This window comes from Toxotes jaculatrix, chromosome 11, assembly GCF_017976425.1.
Source record: "Toxotes jaculatrix isolate fToxJac2 chromosome 11, fToxJac2.pri, whole genome shotgun sequence".
NCBI lineage: Eukaryota > Metazoa > Chordata > Actinopteri > Toxotidae > Toxotes > Toxotes jaculatrix.
This window is the reverse complement of record NC_054404.1, coordinates 22,879,302-22,903,042: the sequence shown is the minus strand read 5'-3', so window position 1 is coordinate 22,903,042 and position 23,741 is coordinate 22,879,302. Positions and strand designations below refer to the sequence as shown.

The window sequence follows — 23,741 nt, the reverse complement described above, 5'->3', positions numbered from 1 at the left end:
TGTTGTTTGTGTGCTGCTGTAACTGTAAGTGGATAGTGGATGGAGGCAGCGGCGAAATCCAGTAAATATTAAACATTTTAATATATTATTATGATTATAATTATCGTTATTTTTATTGTTATCATTAATATGACAATAAAATTCTTGAAAAAAATTCTTAACATCATTTCAGATAGTAATTGTTGTAACGAGTTGTAACGTTGACGTTAACTTTTAAGATGGGATTTTTTTGGCTTTATTTCTTATGTAGTATGACCTCAATAAAAGATTAATTATTATTTCATTATTACGAGCGCTCGCTGTGTGTCGCGGTCGCACAGGGTCGAGCTAGTCGGGTCAGACTTAGGGACTGTCGTGTACGCATGTAGCTGCCGCTTAGCTTGTTAGCCTAGCTGATTAGCAGTACGCTAGCTCGGTTGCTCTGAGCTAAGTGGGTGGGGGGTTCTCGGCCAGCTGACCCATAGAGTAACCGCCTCTCTGCCAAATATGTACACTCCCACTAAAATCCAAGATGGCGCAGCTCACGTGCCCATGGTTTGGTCACAAAACCGACTCCCCGAAACCAATGGGTGACATCACGGGTGCTACATCCGTGTTTTATACAGTCTATGAACCTAACGTTAGACTGGGATGATTTCGCACCGCTGGACTGGGTGAAAGTAATATTTTGCATATTAAGGGGGGATACGAACGGCCCCTCCCAATTTGAGATGATCCCTGTTTCTACTGAAATGTGATTGGCTCAGCCGCTCAGTCAGTCATCAAACTGTCAAAAGAAAACAAGAAAGACGGGCCAGGTAAATTAAGAAAGAAGCCACAGACACACACACATACACTTAATTGCTTTTATTTGAGCAAAACCACATGCAAGCAATACACAAAGCATGTTCTTTTCCATGTTTTCTTGCTACCAAATAAAGCAGAAATTGAACAGAATTTTGCCAGTCTTTTTGCCTCTGTTCTCCGCGCGCATGCACACACGCACACACACACACACACACGTTTTAATTTTTAAATAAACATAGTCTTTGAGTATGCATAGTATGTGTGAGCATATGTAGCTTACTTTAGTACACTCTACTTACTGTATATCATTAGATTGTTTTTATATTGCAAATAAAGTATTCATGTTAAAATCACAGTTCCACTTACATCCATTGTGCGATCGGGTAAAAGGCCTCTCCAAACCAAGCTCCCGGGCTGAATTTCAACCCCAGCCCGCCCCTGACTATCGGTACGTGGACCCTCGTCTAGTCTTATTTCATGTTTTAGCAGAGTGTCCAAACACTACATATCAGACCCCAAACTGTATTCATAAAAAATGTTGAGAGCTGTTAGTTGACTCTGAGTTACATTGTTGAGAAATACTAATAAATGTCATGCATACAAACAGATGTCATGTTCTCTGCTTGATCTCCTGCCTGATGATGTAAAAAACATGGGGTCCAGTCTCACTATGCCTGGAACTGGTTTGTCTCCCATCCTGGTCTGGGCGTGGCGTTCACCTTGTACTTGGCCGGCTGGAGGACCACACCAAACTTACCCTCCAGACTGGGCAGAGAGTGGCCCGGTGGGACAGAGAGGATGAAGTGCTGCAGGATCCAGGACAGGAAGAGGAAGAGCTCCATCTTGGCCAAGGCCTCGCCGAGACACACCCTGACCCCTGCCCCGAACGGCAGGTAGCTGGACGAAGGGATGATCAGACCCGTGCCTTCGCTGTTCAAGAACCGACCTGCGGAGGTATGAAGACGGGGATCAGAATAGAACAGGGTTGAACTGATGACACCGGTAGATGTGCTGATGTCCATAATAACAGTAACAGTGACCAGAGATGGCTTCTTCATTTATATCATCATTAATCAGGTTCTTTAGTGACTTCAGTAAAAAAAAATATCAAGATGACTTCAATTGTCTGTCAAAGGCCAGAATAGCCACTAGTTCCAAAGACCTGTAGGTTCCATGAGTAACATGGCACAGTGAGCAGACGTTTCCTCTCACCAGGGTCAAAAAGCTCAGGGTCCTTCCATTCCTTCTCGTCATGATGCAAAGACCACAGGTTGATGATGACTCGAGTTCCTCTCCTCACGGTGAAGTCCCCGATGCTGCAGAGGAGAACAGAGACAGAGAAGCAACTTAGAGAACACTGTTCTCTCACACATCTGTAGGTCTGAAATTCTTCTCAGTGCGTGAAACAAATATCTTTGTAGGGATGAAGTCAGGAGTAAAATCCTGAGTGTACCTGGTGTCACTGAGGGCCACGTGGGGGATGAACAGAGGGGCCACAGGACGGATCCGTAACACCTCCCTGATGGTGGCTTCCAGGTAGGGCAGGCTGCCTCTGTCACTGAGTTGGGGGGACCGCCCCCTCCCCACTTTAATGTCCAGCTCCTCCTGGATACGTCTCTGCACCTGGACACCCACACAAAGACGGTCAGAAAGACCCATATTCTGCACCAAGAACTCACTTTACTTTAATGAACGTGTGCTTCTGTCTCGTCTGTCAGGGTTTTGAATTACTAACAAAACTGTAACCAAGACCCACAGGAGGAGAAGTGACTAACTATTGAGAGCTGCAGCTGTGGAAATAAAAATGATTTTTCTCCTCTCATCTCAATAGAGTCAGAGCAGCATCTAGTGGACTCCAGAGGAACTGCAGCTTCTTGTGCACCCGGCTGCCATTCCAGCCTCACCTGTGGGTGATGGATGAGGTAGGTGACGGCCCATTTGAGAACAGTGGTGGTGGTTTCCACGCCGGCTCCAAAGATGTCTCCCACAGTCATGAGGAGGTGGTCCTCACTGAGGCCCACGGATTCAGCGCTTAGCTCCGCGGTGTTGTTGTTCTCAGCGCTGCGTTTGGCTCTCAGCAGAGCGTCCAGAAGGTCCCTCTGCACATGGTCGCTGTACTCTGCCTGGGAGGGGGCACCACATCAATGTACAGCACACACACTCATAGTTTAATGTATATTCTATTGGTTGACTGGGTTAGTAACCATGATGGCCAATACTGTCCATGTATTTAATATCACAAATTTCCTATCCAGAAACTGAAGTAAAAGGCGTCATCTGATTGGTGAGAAGAGTTGGACAGAACAGGACTGGACTTAGACTGTCTGACTGTCTGACTGTGCTCACTGTCTCCAGCTATTTTGAACTGAGGAAAACTTAACCTTGTGTTCATCATATTTCTTCTGTAGTAGTTTGTCTCTGATTGAAACACACTGCTTCAGAAGACGCAGGTCTGCGCTGGGAAAAATCTGCAACAGACAAAGAGACAGGCACTGATTAGTTTTATACACACAGTATGATTTAGTATTATATAATTAGTGTATATGTATTTTCTGTAGACACTGTGATATAAATACAACTAGAATCTCTAGAAACAGTATGGATACTCCCGTCCTTTTACACTGCCAAGTCCACATTAAGACAGTGACTAGATTTTACAAGCACACAGCAGATGTCCATTCCTGTATCTCCTGTATGCTCCTATGTTTCCTGGTTTATTGCCTCATTTCTCACATTCAAACTGCGCTATAACAGCTTTTCCTGTGTAATAGTGTTCATGTTGTCTACCTGTAACCAGGGGAAGATGTCCACCAGGCTGTCCTTTGCCACAGTGTCCACGATGCCCTGGCTGTAGCGGAGCATGGTCTCAAACTCTGGATCTCCTCTGCGGTAGGAGGAGTTGAAGCAGAGCGAGCAGATGACGTTGGTGACGGCCCGAGTCAGCTCAGGAGACAGATCCAGGGCAAGTCCAGCAGCTGCTGCCTCGGACAGGACAGAGCACAGAGACTGAGCCTCTGCGCAGACTGAGTAGGGACACAGGGGACAGGTCGTCTTCACTTACTGACATGCTTACAAAAAAACAAAACAAAACTGTGCAACTTCATTACCGTGATTACCATTTTTTTTGTTAAAAATTATCAAATTAAATGAACTGATTTTCTAATTTATCAGCTCTATGCTTAATATTCTGAGAGGATCATGGAGCATATTATTAAACTTCAGAATCATTGTTAAAGTACAGCATTAATTTATTTGATTGTGGGGATGGATATTCCAGTTACTCTTCTCATGCAGAATGCATTCGGACATTTCAATCAGGTGGAATCTCACTGTTTCTGCTTCACAGCTACTTTTTCCTGTTGGTTTCATGTTATTCCATCGTATGGGTTTGGGGACAGAAATCTCAGGGACAGAAGTCTCAGAACCTGGACAAATAAACCTATCTCCATGGAGAGATGCAAAGAGAACATGTGCTTTTGTAATTTGGATGAGCCGACCCTTTAAATGACAACTTGTGTATCTGTTTTAGACAGAACTTCCATCATTCATCATAAATACCACATGCATAGGTCTGTTTGCCAAAGAAATGTCAGGGCTGCAGCTTAAACATTGTATAAAATGCAAAGTGTAGTGTACTCACTGATCTTCTCGATGGAGGCAGAACCCTCTCCGAACATGCAGAGAGCTCCGTGGACTATTTTCCTGTGGAACCTCCAGGTAGCACTGTAGTCTCCAAATGCGATGTCTTTCCCATCTCTGGTCAGAACATCTGTGGTTACCTTCATCAAACAGGACACGGATGGAAAAGGAAAAAACAGAAATGACTGCTGCTGCTGAGAAGAAGAAGAAGACGTTTAAGGTGGAGGTATACCCACAGATCTGGGTCTTCCTGCAAATATCTTTCCCTTCTTCAGCAGGACTTCTTTAGCGTGTTTGTGCTGGTTGACGATGATGACGCTGTGGGAGCCCATCATCAGAGAGTACGTCTGTCCGTACTTCTCCTGCAGTTCTTTGAAAAGCACATGAGGAGGGTGCGGGCTGCGCAGGCTCAGCAGACTGCCGATCAGAGGTAGCGCTGGGAGGCAGGGGGGCTCCTGGGGGCCATTTGCAGACATTCTGAGCATTAACTGAATTGCTAACAAAACCAGAGCCACGACCAGAAACACACATAGACACAGAAACCAAGCCATATCTGTAGCAGAGGAGTCTGGTTTAGCGGAGGCCGAGCATCACAGAGAGGAGCTGTGCAGGACGGTCCTGAGCTGCTGCAGGGCCTCCTTTTTATGCTTACTCCTTCAATGCCAAATCCTTGACTCTGAATATTTAAGGCTGTGCCAATTTAAACAAGATAAGACGACATTTGATTTATTGAATCCTCGCAGAAAAGAATGACAAAACAAATCCACATAATACTGTGAATGTGCAGTCAGCAATGGTGGAAAGCATTCATTTCCCTGTGAATGTGACTTGAAAATGAACATTTGGCACAAAAAACACACAATCACTCTAAAATATGACACACTGATGTACACTCAGCAGCCCAACAATTAAAAAAAGAGGAGTTAAAATGAGTAAAACAGCTGCTTAAATCGCAACACATGAACATTACAGTAATACAACACTCATGACATGGGCAGTTTTGATTCAATATGTTACAGTATTATTGATAATACCTCTGTACCTTTATTACATTATTTCTTATTTTACTTAAGTAAAGTATCTGAATACATCTTTCACCACTGGTAAGTTCTGGCTGTACAGTTAACTATTGTTCTCATTGCGCTAGAGATCATGATGTATTTTGAAGTGAAACGAAAAGCTCAGTGCGATCGTATAGGTACGCGTTTCTGTGGATTTTGACCCTGCCCGCGCACCGTCCCTATCCAAAACAGAAATATGGCGTCGACTGAATCGCAGCCGCGGTTCGGCCAGTCTGTCAAAGGTTTATTATCCGACAAGGTGGGCTCCTGTAGCGGGGATGTGATTGCACTGACCCGCCAGGTTCTGAAAGGATCCCGCAGTCAGGAGGTAAACCGACACGAACAGTTTTATCTCAACACTTCCTCAGGGCGCTAGCTAAACGGGGAGAAGAACCGGAAACACCGCCGGAGCAGCTTCTGTGTATTCAAAATAAACTACTACTACTGGACCCTGTATCGACTCCACTAGCAGGGAGTTGATTTTGAAAGTGGAACTTTAGGTTTTATTTTCGTTAACTTGATAAAGCTAATGCCTGCTAGCAGGGTCTGAACTGTATTAATACAGCTAAACTATGATTTTAAAAAAAAACCCTTTAACGTTATTAAAATGTAACTAAGTGTTCTCATAATCGATTGTTCGTTTTTCAAGCAAAAGCACGAGATTCCCTGGTCCAGCCTCTCAGCTGAGAGGATCTTCATGCGAAGATCTTTGAGTTTGGAACTGTTTGTTTGACAGAACACAAACGAGATCATCAGAAATAGTTCCACATTGTTCCTAATTTATCTTCCAGCTTCTTGGTCAAGCAGCAAGAAATATGGTCATTCAGGAGGACGCCATCCTGCACTCTGAGGATGTGAGTAAAGTTAAAAATGTTCCTCTCCCTGATGACACACAGTGCAGTAATAAAATCTGATCTTGTTTTGTGTGATCCATGAGAAATTTAGTGCCATCTGTCATCTGTCTTCCAGAGTCTGAGAAAAATGTCCATAATCACCACACATTTACAGTACCAGTGAGTATCAGTCAGCTGTGTGTGAGCACAAATATGTGAAACTCCTTGACTTTTGTTCAGACTGAATATTGAATCTGTCCTTCCTGTCTGTTTGTCTGTCTGTCTGTCTGTCTCCCAGGCAGGAGGCCATCCAGAAGAAGTAAGTCTAAACACTACCTTGTTTATTATTTAGCAGAAAGAGCTGTCTCCACTGTGTCCTCAGCGAGCCATAACACAATCTGATGACACAGTTCACTGCCTGTTTCTGTCCTCTAGCGTGGAGCACTCTAAAAACCTGCAGGACCAGCTGAGACATCTGCTGAAGTGACGGTGACCTCCCCTGCACCCCCGACCTCAGGAGGGATCCTGTGTTCACCAACACTGTCTGAGCAGGGAATGAAGCATCGGCAGGCTTTAGTACCATGTTTATACTTTGTAACACAGTGCAGGCTGGTACAGCTGGGACTGTTATCCACTCACATTATGGAGGTGAGGTGCTGCTCTGTGTGAAACGCAAACACAAAACTGTGCCTAAGGGTTGCTCTGCAAAGCAACAGCCGTGGAACACTTGTCCTTGAGTTGTGTGAAATGTTGTGATCGGTTGTATTAAATTAATTTATTGAGTGACTCGTGTGTGTCGTCTTTGCTTCCTGTAATGCAACAAACAGCGTCTGACTGCGTGAGTGGTAAAATGGTGTAAGATCAAATACACATAGACCTTCACTGAGACTTAATGTCGTTTTTACATTTGTATGAGAGACCAGGAATTTCTTTAACTTCAGTGGCAGAAGTTAGAGAAAATTTCTTCTCTGTTGAATGAGATGGGAAATGACTCACTGGGGAAAAGGTTTTTGGCAGAGACACAGAGTCCAGAGCTTTTGCGGTTTTATGGATGGAGCAGGTCCTGGCAGTGGATGCTGCAGGAGGTCATCACCATCCAAACAACAAGCACATGTTTAATCAAGAACGCGTTGGTGATCTCATCTTCCTGGATCTCCCCAGATCAGCACATTTCTGGTTCAGAGTTGCACCAGGTGCTCTGACACAAACATAGCTACTTGCAAGTTTATTTAATTTTCATTTAAATGATGCACTTCAGCTGGTTTTCTGCTTCAACATTTACAGATTCCATTTTGTGAGTTCACACTAAGAACCAAAGATGTGTGAGCACTGTGCCTTAATATGAAATGAGGCTCCACCTTAAATGTATCCATTCATTAATGGATCGTAGGCTAATTAAAGAGGGAGAAACATTGATTATTCCACTGACACTTGACAATGAAAAGTGTTCCTCCATAAAGCTAAGAAATCACTAGCGACAGCCTTTTCTTTGGCTGCATCCTCAGCTCAGACTTCTGATAAGGAGCAAAAGGGACAAACTTATCAGCAGCCGGAAGGACGCACAGCTGCTTGACCCTGACAGTGTCCCTGAGGCTGTGCTGCTCTCTGAGGCTTCTTACCTAATGCTGCACGTGTTGGACACCACTGCACGGGGAGTTTGCAGCTGATGAGCAGGCTGAGGGGCTTCAGGATTGGACACATAAGAGGGGGACACACTGTGGGGCCTTCAGCACTGGCCAGTAGACTCCATGTGTGCAGACACTTAAAATTACACAGATGTCTCTCATACTGTGTGTGTGTGTGTGTGCGGACATGAATCTCTGCTCACCTTTGAAGTGCTGTATGCTCCTCCCAAGTTAGGACCACTCTCTCTCCTGCTCTTTAGATGTTCAGATTCTTCTCCATCATCTGCACCATCAGGGAGACATCTGATTGGCCTCAGATTCATTCTGCAGCAGCACAAGAGTCAGAAAGAACTTTTTTTTCAGAAGAACAAGGAGTCCTGCAACTGATTATCTGGGCTCCACGGAGTTCTGATCTCAGCATCATGGAGTCAGTCTTGGATCACAGACAGAGACAGAAGACACTGAGACAGACAGTTGTCACAAGAGAACTGTGGCAACTGCTCTGAGATGTTCGGAACAACCTAATATATCCTGAATTTCCTTTTAGGGCCTCAGACACACAGCGTTTACACTTTTCTTGTATATATTTTCTTTCTGATCTCAGTTATAAATAAGGATAAATGTTCCCAAAAGTAAACCTTCAGGTCAGGTCTTTGGAGACGAGACTTTAGACCTGGGAACAGCACAGCAGAGTTTGGTGTGCTGATGAGAAAATCAGGATTTCTGATGCTAAACAGCTTTTTTATAGTCTGATGTGACTCTGAGCACATAAACAATAATTACACACAGATATAAATGGTACAACAGGATACTGGAATTTTATGAGTAACTAACAAAACCCGGCTGCAATTTCAGATCTGAAAATTTATTACAAACAGTCACGACTCAAACCGTCTCGGCTTTTCAGCATTCTTCAACACAAAGGCAACACGTAAAAGAAAAAAATGCAACTTCAACACATGCATTAACTGTTGCTGGTAAAAAAAAAAAAAAAAGAGAAAAAACATTCATTTGGTTCACTTTACAGTATGTCTGATCATCAAAGTTGAAAGTAGCTTTGAAAGCAGCGGACAGTCAGTGATGGCTGTCATTAAAACAGGCATGCACAGCAGATCTGAAATGATGTGAATAAGTACACTGAACTGGTCCTGCTCGCTTTGGGGGCGTCCACGCTCAAACATGGCCGCTCTGAAAAACAGCAGCAGCAGTGTAACACAGTCTCCTGTTGCTCCCGTACTCAAATGACAAGATAAGACATCTCAAGGTGCAAACGGAGGGGCAGAGATAAGTCAAACAATCAACTGTCCTTTTGCACGCAGATCTCAATGACGGCAGGACATTTCAACTTTGACCCACAACTGGGGGAGAAAAGGTATCACCGGTCCAAACAGGACAGGTCAGCTCCAACCATTTAAATCTGTGTGAGGCTCATCATCGCACACAAACAGCAGACTGAACACAACAAAACGTAACAATCATGACGGTGTGTCATTCCAGCAGACCAGACTTATTTGAAAAACAGTTAAAATCACAGGTCCTTTAAAAATCAGGGCAGTAACATAAAAAAAAAAGATTAGAATCAAAGAAAAACAACCTTATCAAGTTTACTAAAAGAGACACGATTGCATTTGATGGCAGTATCTGTGATGACATTAGTGCGGAGACAGGCCCCACAGAGACGCCCGTCAGCAGCACAGTCCACTTGTCCTGTGACAGTAACAGCATGTTTACAGCAGACAGACCAAGGTTTACATCTGCTGTAGAAGACCATGACAGGAGTCATAACTTTGAGACAGAGGGTCAATAATTTGACTAATCTCATCATTACAACTTATCTCGTAAGTTTAACCGTTGCTAAATGTAGACAAAAATAAAAATTACAAAATTAAGTCATTTAACAAACTCCTTCTAAGTTACAATCCACGTCTAAACCGCTGACGTGACCATGTCTAAATTTTGAATCTGATTTCAGTCACGACATAAACTCCATTTAAATCCATTTATTTTTCCTTGCGCCTGTCCTGCTTGAGAAGAAAACTGTTCACCATTCCTGTTCAAAATATATTCTTTAACAATCATTCTCACTCACACTCACTGTATCACTGTAGGAATAAGGCAGTAACCGTTTCACTGTGCAGGCCGTGACATCTACATTACTCCTGCAGTCATTTTAAAAACACATAAGGCAGCCTGACTGTTTGACAGCAGGGACGTCAGGGCCATTAACCTTAGGCAACCAGTCTTTCTGATTCTGTGGAATATGAGAAACGTGGTCCTGTTGTACAACGCTGTGAGGTTAAGTGATGCAGGCCGTCAGCATGTGATAAGGTGTCAGCAATTTCCTGTTGGCGTCCGCTCCCCACAGTTGGACGTCCAACACAGAAAATCAAACTGTTTTAGCACTGACTCTGGTTTAATACACACAATACATGTAAAAATCCTAGAATTCATGTTTCTTTTCAAGAAAGTTAAAATGGGATGAAAGTTTGATGGAGTTTTGTTGCACCGTTTAATGCACCGTTTCTTCTGTTGAATTTTACTCATTCTAAAATACGTCCACATGTCATCACATCTCATACATTGGACCATTAGTCTTTGGAAGTGGGGAGATAAAATGACGCCTCAAAAAATAGTGTGGTCCCTGTAATGCAAAGGATGTGATGAATGTGGCTGTCCCAACCGTGTGTGCGACAAGAACTAAGCTAGGCTAAGGTGAAGCATGTTTTTAAAGTTAGAGGTACGGTGCAGGAGAAAGCAGCAGGGCAGTGAAGTGTGTACAGTACAAATGAATAAATGCATAAAGAGCTGTGGCTCCTGATAAACTGAACGAAGCCCGAACAAAAGCAGAAAACATACCCAGAAGAACCAGGAGGAGCAAACAGCAAACAGCTGCTCTACCTGAGTCAGGTAGCTCTTCTCTGCCGCTCTCTCACTGCCTGGATCTTATACGACGAACGGACAAGAATCTAAACTCACTTTATAAATCTGATTTACCTGTGGACAGGTACAGTCGCCAGGGATGTGGCAAGACCATTTGAATGTACAGTAGTCCCTTATCAAGTACAAGACCAGGTCCTGGTCTTAACCCTAACCCTAACCCATGTACAAGTGAATCAACGAGCCAGCAAATGGATCTGACAGCCAGACTCAGCCCTGCAGCTATTAACCAAAGAAAAGTCTGACCGAAAACACTAAAACCGAATGAACTGGATGAGAGACCCCACTGCTTTTCTCCCTCCATCTACTCTTCTTCTTCCTCTTCCTCTTCCTCCTCCTCTTCCTCTTCCTCCTCCTCCTCCTCGTCATCATCCTCGTCGTGGCAGTGGGTGATCTCCTGTGGAGCCTGAGGGAAGAAGTGGGGGGGTTGGATCTCGCTGATGGATCGGGTCAGCTGGTGCCGTTTGCACTCTATCTCCTTGAAGTCGACGTCGTGGCGGTTTCGCGTGGCCAGCGGAGACTCTGTGTCGATGATGTTGACGTGGGTGTGCTCCACCGTCGACTCGTGGGGCATCTGGGAGGGAAAAGCGTTTTAATGTCGTGCCGTGAATGAAAAGCACATGACAGACACACACGTCAGGGGCTGCACAGACGCCCCCCGCCTCTGAGCAGCAGCTGTGAATGAATCTCACCAGCACGTGTGCAGCTCTGAACAGATAGCTGAAGGGGTAGTAGAGCAGGTTGATGAAGGAGGCGGCGTACAGGTCGGCGTAGCGCATCACTTGGGAGGCAAACAGAGTCTGACGGGAGCCACTGCGAAACAGACTTCCCATCATGCCGTAGCACATGTCCATGTCATGTGTCACTTTCTGGAGAGGACACAGAGACATGCATGAGAACACTTCATGTTCTGATGTTTGTCCTGTGTTTGTCCACCATGATTCATCCTTTTTTTTTTTTTTCGGCAAAAGACAAAACTTTTCTCTGCAGGAATTTTTTTTTTCTAACATTTTGAGTCTTGTGCACAGACATACAAACAAACGACATATCAGCAGCTTTCATTTTTACACAATTATCCTTCAAACTCTCATAGTGGTCTCCTTCTGTGTCCAGTGGAGCTCTTTCTAAGTGAAAGACAGGAGGAAGAAGTGTGTGTGTGTGTGTGTCAGAGGAAGTTGTACCTTAATCCGTCTTTGCAGGGAGCTGATGTCAGGCCTCTCATTGCTGCTGCTGTCCAGATGCCTGGGGACACAACACAAGTGTACTGTGATCTGCTAAAAACCAGTCATGGTCATGTCACCAGTACATGGATATGAATTAACATGAAAAAAATTTAAAGCACAATCAGACTGTATGTTAAGTACCCAGGTATTACTTCTACTGGTGTTACCATGACAGCAGGGATAATAAATGACAGTGTGCACACTGGAAGACAGTGTGCACACTGAAACTAAATAAAACTGTAAACCATCACCTCAGACGCCTTCACTTTTTGCACTTTGTGCTGTAGGTTTAAGTTTGAATGGATAAATCATTATTAATCTACTCTCAATAATCCATAATGACAACGTGAAAACGTGTTTAGACATTTTTTCACATTCCTGAAAAATCTAAATTTTTTCATTTATAAAAGCATGTGTGTGTTTCCTAAAACTTTCAATGTCAGGAACCAGTTTCTATAAATTCCTTTTGTACTAACAGTTTTTTTTTTTTTTTTAAATCTTTCCTGACTAAAATGTCTAAAAAAGCAAGAACTTCCTTTGACTGGACACACTGAAAGACACAACAAACAGCTGCCTTAACATAGAGGAGCTCACTTGTAAAGCTCTGCCAGGAAGCAGTCCAGAGACTGAAGTTCCTCAAATATGGCTGAAAAACAAAAACTGGAATTAGTACATCACAGTGCATTCCTGATGGTTCTAATAAGCAGCGTGTGTGTGCGTGTGTATGTGTGTGTGTGTTGAGTCTCACAGCTCTTGTCAGTCCACACATGCAGCTCCTGGGCCAGCTCAGGTATCACCAGAAAAGTCCTCCAGCCCTGACGCTTCTTGGATTTGAGAATGTCACCAAAAATGTGGTCTCCGATGTAGATGATGTCTTTTCCTTTAGCACCCAGCAGGTCGCACACGATGTCTGAAGACCCTGGGAGCAGAAATATGCCATGTGGGGCACTTTTATCCACAAAGCCTATTAAAGCAATAATCCATGATGGGTTTATACTGAGTTGCAGTTAAAGCTGAGATTCGGGCCTCTACAAGGGTTCCTGTTACATTTCCTGTTCTACACATCAGGGTTGCTCAGGCTTGTGATAATGCTCTGTATACTCATGTATGAGTATACAGGGTGTTACATTACAGGGTGGAGGCAGTAATGCTGTCCACACTTCAGTTTAATGAGTATGTTTATGACTCAGCACATCACGTCTCTACTCCTGTGTTATTCATAGAGAATGTTTAACATGAGTTTCTTCAAGCTCAGTCACAAATTTATGAGAAATAAGCAAACACCACTTCCAGACACACGTGCCTGCACTCTGATGGTTGTTTGTGGGACTGTTGCATTATTTTTTAAGGCAAATTAAGGAATCAATAAGCTGTGTTAAGGTGGCTTCTTATTTACCTCCGGAGTAAACGATGCCGTGCTGGAGAGGTCCAGTGTACGTGCCGATCTTCAGCCGACCTGTGGTCTGAAAGAAACCAAGAACAAAATATTTATGGATCTTTACGCAGCAAAAATTTAATTGACCCACATCACACTTTGTACATAAAAAAAAGTTATATTTTAAACATTTAACTGCCCTCAAATATAAGCAGAGCATGCTATTCTGTCCATGCAGGCTTCCATAGTACACACTCACAGTGTCAACCTGCCGCAGCACAGTTCCTTCTCCGAAGAACACAGGCTTCCGGGCGTCCACCAGGATTAGGTCAAAGTAGGACTGCCAGGGCCGATGGGGTGTGCTCGGCTGCAATAAGCACACACACACGCACACACATACACATACACCAGCATCATCATATGTTGTATGTACAGCACCATGTATGCTGGTGGTATGATTTTAGGAGTGTCCACATTCAGTAGCTCTGTCAGTCAGTCCATCGCCCAGACTGAAATATCTCATCAACTATAGGATAGAACATCAAAACATATCTGCTGTAGAACTTTCTAAGCACTGTGGTCGATTTCACATCCACTCAGGCTCCTGACAACACACACATTATCTGACCATGACTGATTGATCATTAGTGTTACCTTTGGGCCGTGAGGAAAGTCAAACAGGTAGGTCATAATTTTCTGTGGGATGACAAGAGAGGTTTTGTGTTAACAACACGGAAATGATGAACATCTCCTGGCATTATCAGCAGCTGTCTAAACGAATCAGGAGGTGATGAGCTTTCCTACAGAAACAAGAAAAGGAACATAGGCTCTGGTTTGATTTAGTCGTTCATTAACATGTTCGACTGAACTTTCATCTCACCTCTGTGTATTTGTAATCACTGTTGGTGGCCAGGAATACTTTGGCTACTTCATTCATGCGACTGAGGAGGAGAGGAAGCTTCGGCTTGGAGGAGGAACAACACAACAAACATCAACAACGCAGACAAACAACAGCAAAAAAAATTAGTCTTAGCTAATATTTGTTGTTTCACGACTACAGAGTGACACAGTATTCATCACCCCAAACTATACACCAAGTCCAAATTAGTATACTTACATCCTTTACCACATACTTCTCCAGGTTCTCAACTGTTTTCTCTTTTAAAGACCCCTGTGAAAATAAAGAAACAACAGTGGACTGAGAGCTGAGGACGAACTGAGCGGTAGACGGACTACAGTTGCCTGGACATGGGCTTCATGTGGGAAAGGATATGAAGGATACTGACCTTGAAATGAACCCAGTCCACGGCGTCTCGGACGTCCTGGAACATGCTTTTGTAGGACATGAAAAGGTCGCCATCTTTGAAGCCAGTCTCACAACTACAGACACAGTTAAAATCATGGTAACATTAGCATCACTTCCCACAGACAGAAAGACAGTCAGAGCTCTGGGTTTAACAGTGACCATGCAGTACCTTGAGTATCTGGAGCAGTTACTGAAGAAATCAACCAGGCAAGCAAACAGGTAGGTTTCTGAGGAAGAGGACAGTGAGACTGACTGTAAAGCTGAATATCAACATGCATCCAATACGACCAATCAACTATGTACAGAAACCAGTGGAACCAGATTCACAGTTGAATCCAGTTCAAGCACTTCTTTCACATTCAGGTGGCTGTGACACTGACAAAAAATCAAAAATCACTTTGTGTTCTGGTAACATGAGTAACTGTTTTTACTTTTTAAATTAAAAAAAAAAAAAAAAAAATCTATTATCTTATAAAGTAAATGATTATTCAAACAAATGAACACAAGCCTGATCAAAGATGTACCTGAAGCCTGCTGATTCTCCTTAAAATGTTAGATTATGATTTTATTGTGCTTTAATACTCAGTGTTTAATTATAAGATTCTAAAAGTTGTGGAGTAGTTGTGCTGATGTCTCATCTTACCAGGCAGGTTGAAGAGTGTGTTGAGAATGTAAAAGCGGTCTGTGTCTCCACGCTGAATAAATTTGTTGGGGTACATCTCTCTGATGTCAGGTCTGTGCAGAGTGAGTAGAGATACATGAATACAGGAGGACAAACCAGGAACAGACCGACACAAACTCTGCTCATCCTGATGACTTCTCTTCTGGTGCCACCATGAGGCTCACGTGTGGTTTTCACTGACATGTACTCGACACAACTCTCACTCATGTCCCTCTCAGGATAAACTGCAATAACTCTGGTGATCCTCTGACTGTTTAACTAGCACCATCATCAGATAAAATATGTCATTCAAGTCAGTGTGTCCAACTTTGGTTTATGACAAATTACCCGCAAAACTAATGACATTCCCATCAGTCTAAGTGATACTCAGTGCTGCTAGCTTGGTGGTAGGTTCTTAGTTTGTCAGTGATTAATTTGCAGAACACTGTTAAAATGAGCGATGGAGGAAGGATCTAGGACTGTACTGTAGATGATGATAGTGGGACTCACCCCCTTAAGAAGTTGAACCCGTGCACACACACCAAAATGTTCCCATAGGCATCCACTTTGAGCAGGTTGCCATACATTGTGTCAAACACCAGACCTCTGAGAAGAACAGAGACAGGTGAGTGAGGACAGACAATAAGACACAGAAATCACAACTGAGAGTGACGATTCAAACATCCAGTCAGTATTCAAACCGATTCCCACAGAGGCAGAGCTCTGTGAACCAACCTGGTGGGGAAGGAGGGGTCGTAGACAAAGTTGAGCAGCTCCTGTGGATATCCAATGGACACCAGGCGCTCCACTGTCAAGTCGAAGCCAAGCGACTCATACTCAGGGGATTTGTACACTGTACAGACAGACAAGGAAACAGGCTCATGTTCACAACACACAAATCACCCTGGTGAAGGCAGTGCACCAAAAACACTGCTACACAGAGAGTTTACACAGAGAGCTGTGTGTCTCATGTCTTCATATGAAGCATTTAACACATTTGTTAGAAAAAACAAAAAGATCATTTATAACTTTCAGTGCTGCTTGTTACAGGCTGGATAAATGGCTTATTTGTATTGAACTCCACAGGTTAGAGGAGCACAGTCTGATATTTTATCTCCAGTAGATACAGAGAAGTTACAGTCTGATATATCAGAAGAGAACCTTTCGAGTGGTGTATCAGTTATTGTCACCCACGTCCTCAGACGATCTAATGAAGTGGTATGATCAGTGGTGTCAAAAGCAGAACTTCAGTTTAGAAAAATTAAAAAATGCAGCTTTCACCACAATCATCCTGTAACAGGATGTTGTGTGTGACTCTAAGGAGAGCAGTTTCTGTGTCTGTGACGACAAACAATATCCACTAACACATTCTAAGAAGCAGGGATGAAACTGAGAATTGTCAGTTCAATCCAATCTTTATTTACAAAGTGACAAAGAATAACATTTATTATCAAAGTCAGGACCTTGTTGTTATGGAGAGAAAACTAATAGTTACCACTATGAGCGAGCACATTGTTTCACAGGCAGAAACAGAGGGTGAAGAATTAATGCACGGGTTATTGCTCCGTAGAAGATCAATGGTTTTACTGGCACATACTATCAGCTGTTAGAAACTCATATTGCTCTAACCCTTGCTCACACCCTCACCCCCTCCTCCTATCATGGTGTGTAGGATTACAGTGTTGACTGCATTCAGGCCAGGAATATCCTGACCCACAGCTGGACGGCAGCGACTTGGGTTACACACTGGGTGCTCCAGTGAACCAGGGCCAGGATGGCGTCCCCAGGAACCCACAGCTTTGATTGCCTGACCCATTAGATTATAAAAGGCTGCGTGTTGGTAACTTTAAAAACTGGAGAAAACTGTACAAGCCTGGTCAAAGCAATACACAGTCTGGGGGTAAAAGCTAAGAAGAACTGAGCCTGAGAAGCTCGTTTAAAACTGAGGCTCAGTTTCTGATCAAAGTGGTTCTGAATTTCATTATTTCTATGCAGAAAAAATGATTATTGGTAAGCACTGTTTTTTTTTTGTTTTAAATTGTGGGGTTGTGAACATATTGCAACTTATAGAAAACATAGCTGTGAATTTGGAAGAATCCGCTTTAACTCATAAACTGAGCAAATGAAAGAAGATGAACAAACAAATGAAGAGGATGTGAGGACTTAAAGTGTGTGTAACAAAGAAAGAATCAAATAGGACTGGAAAGGTGGCACATATGGAGTGTATGGAGTGCATCCTCTTTCGCTCACTGCCACTTTTTTAAAATCAGATCCCCACTTTAATTAATCACTCACTGACCTGTATCAGTGAGAACGACACAATCAGAGGCAGGACGTTCAGAGTCCACACACAGATCATGGTGTAAGCAGCTAAACCTTTATGTGTTATCGAGGCTGATACCAAAAAGGCTCAAACTGCACTTACCTGCCAGAGTGTAATCCATATCAAAACCAAAACACTTGATCTTCTCCATGGCCAAGCTTCGGTTGACAAACACTCTGCAGGGGGAGAACAGTGCATGGTCAATGAATGCATGACAGCTGGCAGTTCACACTGACTTCCTACAAAACCCCTCTAATTCATAGTGAGTACCAGATAAACCACGTTTTTCAAGTAGAAAAAGGGCCAGAGCTAGAACTACAGGAGAAAACAAACACAGGAGCAGGATTTTATCGGTCTGACTGAGCAACAGTTGTTGGGGAACAGGTTTTGATGCATGGCAGGCTGTGTTTGAGCAACCTAACATGAGTGGTTTACACAAAACTTATCCACAGCACTAACAGACATGCAATCCCACAGGGTTATCTATACAATGATCAGTGCGTCTGAAGTAAAGAAACACCCAGAAATTTGAGAAGCTGAACTGAGATGTCATCGAGATAGCCGTTACACAAAATTAGGATGTTCTCCATAATGAGTTATCATTTGTGCCACACACAGAGAAGAAGGCCATCATCTCTGATGTGTAGATTTTACATGTACTGCCAAATTCACTGCTGTGTGTGTGGATTTTTTTAGATGAGCATCACAATCAAATTAAATCAGCACAATGATAACTTAAATAATACACATGACACACTCAGCTGGCAGTTTATTAGGTCCACGAGGTTAAAACGAATGCAACAGTCCTGTGATGAATCCTCCTTCATGAAGGTTCAAATGTTCAGTTTGGGTCGATTCAACTTTATGTTTTGTTTAGAGGCTGCAGTTAAATTGTACTGTGTCATACAGAGAGATGTTTCTAATATTAAGCCTCTCCTCGCTGGTATAAACAGGTTAAGCTAAATAACTGAGACACCTCTCAGTATAAGAAACTACAGTTCAACAGCAGCAAAAACTACATCCTCCAACATGACCACACAGCTGAATCAACACCTCTATTAAACAATGTGAACACAAACTGAACCCCAGAACCTTCATTACAGGACTCGTGAATGAGCTTACATTACTTTTAGCTAGGTGGGCATAATAAACTACTAAGAATATAATCAAAAATAACAAACACGACTAAAAATGTGACAAAGCATTTGACTTTAGATTTCGGGACTCGACTGCAGCTGCAACTAATGAACACTTGCATTACCATTGACCTTTGATTATTTTCTCGATTATTTGATTGTGGTTTTTGTTGTTTGATCAACAGTCCTGAGCCTAAAGTTATTCAGTTTACCATTATATAAAACTGAGAAAAGCAGCAAATCCACAGGACAGGAGCTGGACTCAGAGAATGTTTGGCTCAGCTGTTTGATAATGTCTTTAGTCACTGATCAGTTATCAAAACAGTTGATTAATTTTCTGTCAATCAACTTATCTATTAATCAACTAATCGTTTCAGCTTTCAACTTGACAGTGTGAGACGTGTTAAAGACAAAGTCCAGTATCATTTAGACATTTTTAAGCCTATCAGAGAACCTGCAGTAAAAAACGAAGGACTCCACCGATGTACATTTCACATCGCCTGTTTACATCAGTTGTACATCCTCACCCAGTTGTTGCCCAGCAGTGACTCACATCAAGTCTCACTCATGAATGACTGCTTATATGCAGAAATACAGATTATACACAGCGTGAACATATAATCTGTGACTCTGCTCGGACCGCACACTGGCCTTGACTATCTGTTCAGATGGCGTGTGAGAGATGACATCAGACTGACAGCAACGGATGGGGATTAAAGAAAAGATGCAGGGACGAGGGAAATGCGAGAGAAGGAGCTCACACCAAGAAATCACAATGACCACCAGCTGCCGTTTCCACGGGGAGAAACCCGACTCACAATCAGTGTCAGTATGAATGGAGTTCCATGAGGGTTGGATGGAGAGTCAATTCACATCATGGACATCAAAACGAAAGAAGTCGTTTAGTCAGTAGTCGAAGTCTGTTTCAACAACAAAAGGATGGCATACCTCATTGCAGGATGGTTTTGGGCCAGATCCCTTGGAAAGCTTTGTAATAGAGAATACATGTCGTATTACCACTGAACTCACAGATGCCTGTTACCACTCATGTCATGTCTTCATCAGTGAATGATCTATATTCTATTGCAACTCAGTACTCCTGCCTCCATTTCCTCCTATCAATTTCATTTTAGTCTCAGTTTCACACATATAAAAATAAACACAGACACATTTGACATTTCAAAGCAGTTATTTTCAATACATTTCACAGAACTGAGGCTCCATTCTTTGTATGCAATGTATCTGATCCAGGTTAATATGCTGTTATAGTGTAATGGATCTGAGTAGTTCTCATTCAGCTTTCCTGCTTCTCTGAGGATTGGGAAAAGCAAGCTTTGATAAAAGTGTGCTTTTATTTTGAAATTAAGGGAGCCTGGGGTGGAAACTAACTACCATGCTCAGACCGTTTGACTTTAAACTTCACTTGGTGTTCAAGCTCGACCAGTCGTTCTTTGCCTGGGAAACAGCAGTTGACAAAACGACGATGACTCAAGCCTAACTCACTTGTTCTGGAGCTTTCTACCACATCACACAGTCTTCCATGAAGTGTCAAGCTACACATTTTGGCAAATATGGACAAGTGGTCCAAACATGGAATATCTAAGACTGTGCAATGCTTGAAAGCTCCTGATAAACTTCACCTAGAGATGTTTTTGGAATTTAAAGGTACCCTGTGGAGCCGTTGACCATTAGCGGTGCTATGGAGAATTTTTTTGATGAGCAAGTCTTTTTTTTGTTTGTATCACATCCTCTACTGCCATATACAGAGGGATGCACAAGGATGTCGGCAGACAGCCCCCCGGCCCACCCACCCTACAAGGGGAGCCCCATCCAGCCAACCAGCATGAAAAGAAAGAGTCCAAGTAGTTGGTGAACAAACTGTAGCATTCATTATGCCGGACCTGGTGTGGTAACGTTTGAAAAGTTTTAATACCAGAGTTGATCCCATGCACAAGTTTGCGTATTGAAACGTCAGAAAATGTCAGGAACTGTCTGATTAAAGACAAAGTCAACAAGACGAGGAATCTGAGCAGACAGGTGATGTCAGCTTCCAGTACGTCACAGTTTTTAAAACTTGGTGCTATGGACACACTGTAGTCAGTAGGTTCCTTAAAGGTTTAAAGGCCAAAGAGTATAATAAACGTCAGCATCAGTATTATATCAGTAATGCTTTCACAGGTAAATCCGAGGTTGTAAGAGCTTTAACACTAATTCTTTCCAGTTATTTGACAGAATAATCAGTAAACTGAAAACAACTGCTGTAACTTTATGGCTTTAGAAGTTTCAGTCAGATACTGACTTCCGGTTCTGTTTCCTGTTGCAGTGGAGCAAAATCCTTCCGGTATGAGCACACAGCTGACTTCTGTGAGAGCCTAAAAATAAAACCCCTGAAAGCTGCATATTCCCAAGGAGATCACTAGAACCCAAAAGCACCCAAACTCTTGTCTTCATTCAATAGGGAGCAGATTACTTTACATTCTTCCTCGCTCACATCAGTTAGCAGCTACTGGTACACTGTGTGCTCACAGAGATCTGTTGTTTTCTTTCACTGTTGCAGCAGTTGCAGTGCGGGCAAACTAATGCTATTTATTAAGATACAAGAATTGATTTTGGGATTTTGTGACTCTAGTCAGTTGCAGAAGACGAGATTCTCTGTGCATTCATATCTGTCCTGTCTCTTAAGATCAAACTAAATGACTGATATCTTTGGCTCATTGTAGAACTTAGCAGAATTTGGACTGATACTTTTTTAATCAATGAAAAACAACAAATATACAACAGTACAAAACATAACAAGACAGCAACACACAACAGTGAGAACATGAAATTGTCACTGAACTAAAATGGGCAGAATAATTACAAAACACGAAACTGTGTGTCAAAGACAAGGATGGCGTTAAAGAGCAACGTAACAGAAACAGGTCATCTTGTTTTTGCCAAACCTGTAATGGTGTAACTTGTCACCCTGCTGCAGTGATGGACAGGTGAGCTCAGGGTGGTTCAGTGCACTGTGACATCACTGTTGGGTATAGGATTTGAGATGTGTTTTCAGCCCATTTCATTCGATTTCAAATTCTAATATCCATATTTAAGAATGGCTTTGGATATGGATATTAAAACTGATGGGAGAACTGGGGGTAGAGGTAAGGCGTGTATGAGATTTAAAGATATTGAAGGCAGGTAAACTATGTAGTGTTTAGTTGCACTGATTTTAGTAGTGCAAATTTTACTATTTTATAGAGAAAATTAAACTGTGATATTCATCTAAACTCCTATGTTTCACAAATCAAGCATGTTGCTTATTTACCAGTAGTTTATTTTATGAAAGCTGTAATAAAAACACAGCGTGGTTGTTGCCTATAAGAAGAGGTCATTTTTTAAATGGGTTCCTAGTTTACTTTCATAATTACCGAAAATTCAGGTTCATGTTAGACCGTCACCAAACAACAAAGATTACTCAGTTGCTGATGCTTTACAAATATCTGATACCAAACAAAACTCAATAACACACACATCAGAAACTGGAAAACAGACTGTAACACTGGTGTGACCGTAAACTTTGCGTCAGGAACAGAAGGACTTGTCCGCGTTAAGTACATCAGCAGCACTCTTGGCTGGCTGAGGACCACGTACCTGTGGTGGGCTTCGCGTCGATACTTCTTCATGGCCACACCGTCCATGTTGGCCGGCAGGTCGGCATAGTTCTGCAGACGGTCGCTCCACGAAGTCGTCATCTTGAACCGTTAAAACCGTTTCTGGGAAGAAAAGAGCTGCTCAGTAAACCCAGAACCACACACACACACACACTAAACACAGTCAGTCAGGCTGTGTGACTCTAGCCTTTATCTACACAAGACTGACTATAGACCTTTAACCAGTCTACTCACAACTGCAGCATGATGGGAAAATATCCTGAAGAAAAACAAACTGTGAGGACTAACAGAGCTCTGATAAAACACTGATTTACAGGCACAGACTTGCAGGCAGCAAGATTTCAGCTGTACAACTCTTGAAACAGTCTGAAGACAAAGTTACACCAAACTACTGCAACAAAACTGACTCTTTAAACATGACATGAATCTGATTCACCAAGGAACATTTCTTTAAACAAGATGTTATAAGTGTGGTATCTAATAGGTGTAGATCTTCCACCAAAGCAGCTGGCAGTCAGGAATGTCAAAATAAGATGTGATAAAACTTTGATCAGTTTTTTTTTGGGGGGGGGGGGACTTGGAAACTTCTTCATTTACTGTATGTTACAGCATTAGCAACCACCGTTAGACATGGCAAAGGTTTTGATGTGAGGACGGTGTCCTGTGTTACAGTTCACACCGGGGAACAGAGTCTGGCCTGACGTTAGTGCTAAAAGGAAAATGGAGGCTAAGCTAAAGTTAGGTCGGTGTCCTGTAGACGCGGTGGCGGCTAACATTAGCAGCTCGGTGAGGGGGCCGCTGAGTCTCTGGTTCCACAAAGAAATAACAACATTTAGAGAACAATAATAATAATTTAAAAAACCCTCTCCACGGACACGTCCGTCTAACAGCTGGACGTCTCCTCCAGCCGTCGCTCGGTAACTTCACGTACCTGCGGACTGACCCAACACAGCTGCAGCCAGCTCTCCGAGTCAGGGACCACGTCTCACAGCAGTCCGAGAAAACACTCACAGGCCGTTAACAACGGCACAGAGACAACAACAACACTTACCGTCTCTACCGGGGTCCGTCGGTGGAGGACTTAATGTACGGAGCATGCGCACATCTTTGCAACTTCTTCTCCTTGTCCTCCTTCCATCCTTTAACTCAGAAGGACCCCGTCTTTGCTCCACTTTACTGCCAC

General features: G+C 43.0%; 3 protein-coding genes across 5 annotated transcripts in view; 1 reads left to right on the top strand and 2 right to left on the bottom strand.

Moving 5' to 3' along the window:
* LOC121189492 (steroid 17-alpha-hydroxylase/17,20 lyase) overlaps positions 1-4,991 on the bottom strand; it is an 88,295-nt gene extending 83,304 nt beyond the window's left edge. Inside the window, exons 1-9 of the mRNA XM_041049654.1 lie at positions 4,662-4,991; positions 4,427-4,565; positions 3,574-3,809; positions 3,168-3,254; positions 2,691-2,909; positions 2,240-2,409; positions 1,999-2,102; positions 1,506-1,732; positions 343-374 (exon numbers count right to left, since the gene is read on the bottom strand). Of these exons, the coding sequence (XP_040905588.1) occupies positions 343-374; positions 1,506-1,732; positions 1,999-2,102; positions 2,240-2,409; positions 2,691-2,909; positions 3,168-3,254; positions 3,574-3,809; positions 4,427-4,565; positions 4,662-4,976 (1,529 nt within the window). The 5' untranslated portion in view covers positions 4,977-4,991. The remainder of the gene's footprint in view (positions 1-342; positions 375-1,505; positions 1,733-1,998; positions 2,103-2,239; positions 2,410-2,690; positions 2,910-3,167; positions 3,255-3,573; positions 3,810-4,426; positions 4,566-4,661) is intronic.
* A 670-nt stretch (positions 4,992-5,661) lies between these two features.
* On the top strand, positions 5,662-7,105 carry borcs7 (BLOC-1 related complex subunit 7). The gene is made up of 5 exons (XM_041050118.1): positions 5,662-5,814; positions 6,278-6,340; positions 6,456-6,499; positions 6,618-6,638; positions 6,755-7,105. The coding sequence occupies exons 1-5, from the start codon at positions 5,683-5,685 to the stop codon at positions 6,804-6,806; spliced, it is 312 nt and encodes a 103-aa protein (XP_040906052.1). The 5' UTR covers positions 5,662-5,682; the 3' UTR covers positions 6,807-7,105.
* A 1,683-nt stretch (positions 7,106-8,788) lies between these two features.
* Positions 8,789-23,658, bottom strand: nt5c2a (5'-nucleotidase, cytosolic IIa). 3 transcript variants are annotated; one of them, XM_041049914.1, is made up of 19 exons: positions 23,610-23,658; positions 22,539-22,660; positions 17,872-17,945; positions 16,182-16,299; positions 15,957-16,052; positions 15,429-15,520; positions 14,955-15,012; positions 14,766-14,859; positions 14,597-14,650; positions 14,360-14,443; positions 14,134-14,175; positions 13,739-13,846; positions 13,501-13,567; positions 12,853-13,023; positions 12,699-12,750; positions 12,063-12,123; positions 11,574-11,750; positions 11,237-11,455; positions 8,789-11,200 (listed from the first exon to the last, which is right to left on the bottom strand). In XM_041049914.1, exons 2-19 carry the CDS (start codon positions 22,637-22,639, stop codon positions 11,186-11,188), a joined length of 1,683 nt encoding a protein of 560 aa, XP_040905848.1. In that variant the 5' UTR covers positions 22,640-22,660; positions 23,610-23,658; the 3' UTR covers positions 8,789-11,185. The 3 variants fall into 3 exon arrangements, with proteins under 3 accessions (XP_040905848.1, XP_040905846.1, XP_040905847.1); XM_041049912.1 differs by having other exon boundaries at positions 8,789-11,455; XM_041049913.1 differs by lacking the exon at positions 23,610-23,658 and adding an exon at positions 23,490-23,600 and having other exon boundaries at positions 8,789-11,455.
* Positions 23,659-23,741: the final 83 nt, after the last annotated feature.

Coding starts and splice junctions, on each gene's coding strand:
- nt5c2a (XM_041049912.1), bottom strand. CDS start 22,639: ATGACGACTTCGTGGAGCGACCGTCTGCAGAACTATGCCGACCTGCCG. Junction 14,176..14,359: donor GTGATTACAAATACACAGAG/GTGAGATGAAAG, acceptor GTCATCCCACAG/AAAATTATGACCTACCTGTT. Junction 12,124..12,698: donor TTCCTGGCAGAGCTTTACAA/GTGAGCTCCTCT, acceptor TTGTGTCCCCAG/GCATCTGGACAGCAGCAGCA.
- borcs7 (XM_041050118.1), top strand. CDS start 5,683: ATGGCGTCGACTGAATCGCAGCCGCGGTTCGGCCAGTCTGTCAAAGGT. Junction 5,815..6,277: donor AAGGATCCCGCAGTCAGGAG/GTAAACCGACAC, acceptor TTTATCTTCCAG/CTTCTTGGTCAAGCAGCAAG. Junction 6,500..6,617: donor ACCACACATTTACAGTACCA/GTGAGTATCAGT, acceptor TCTGTCTCCCAG/GCAGGAGGCCATCCAGAAGA.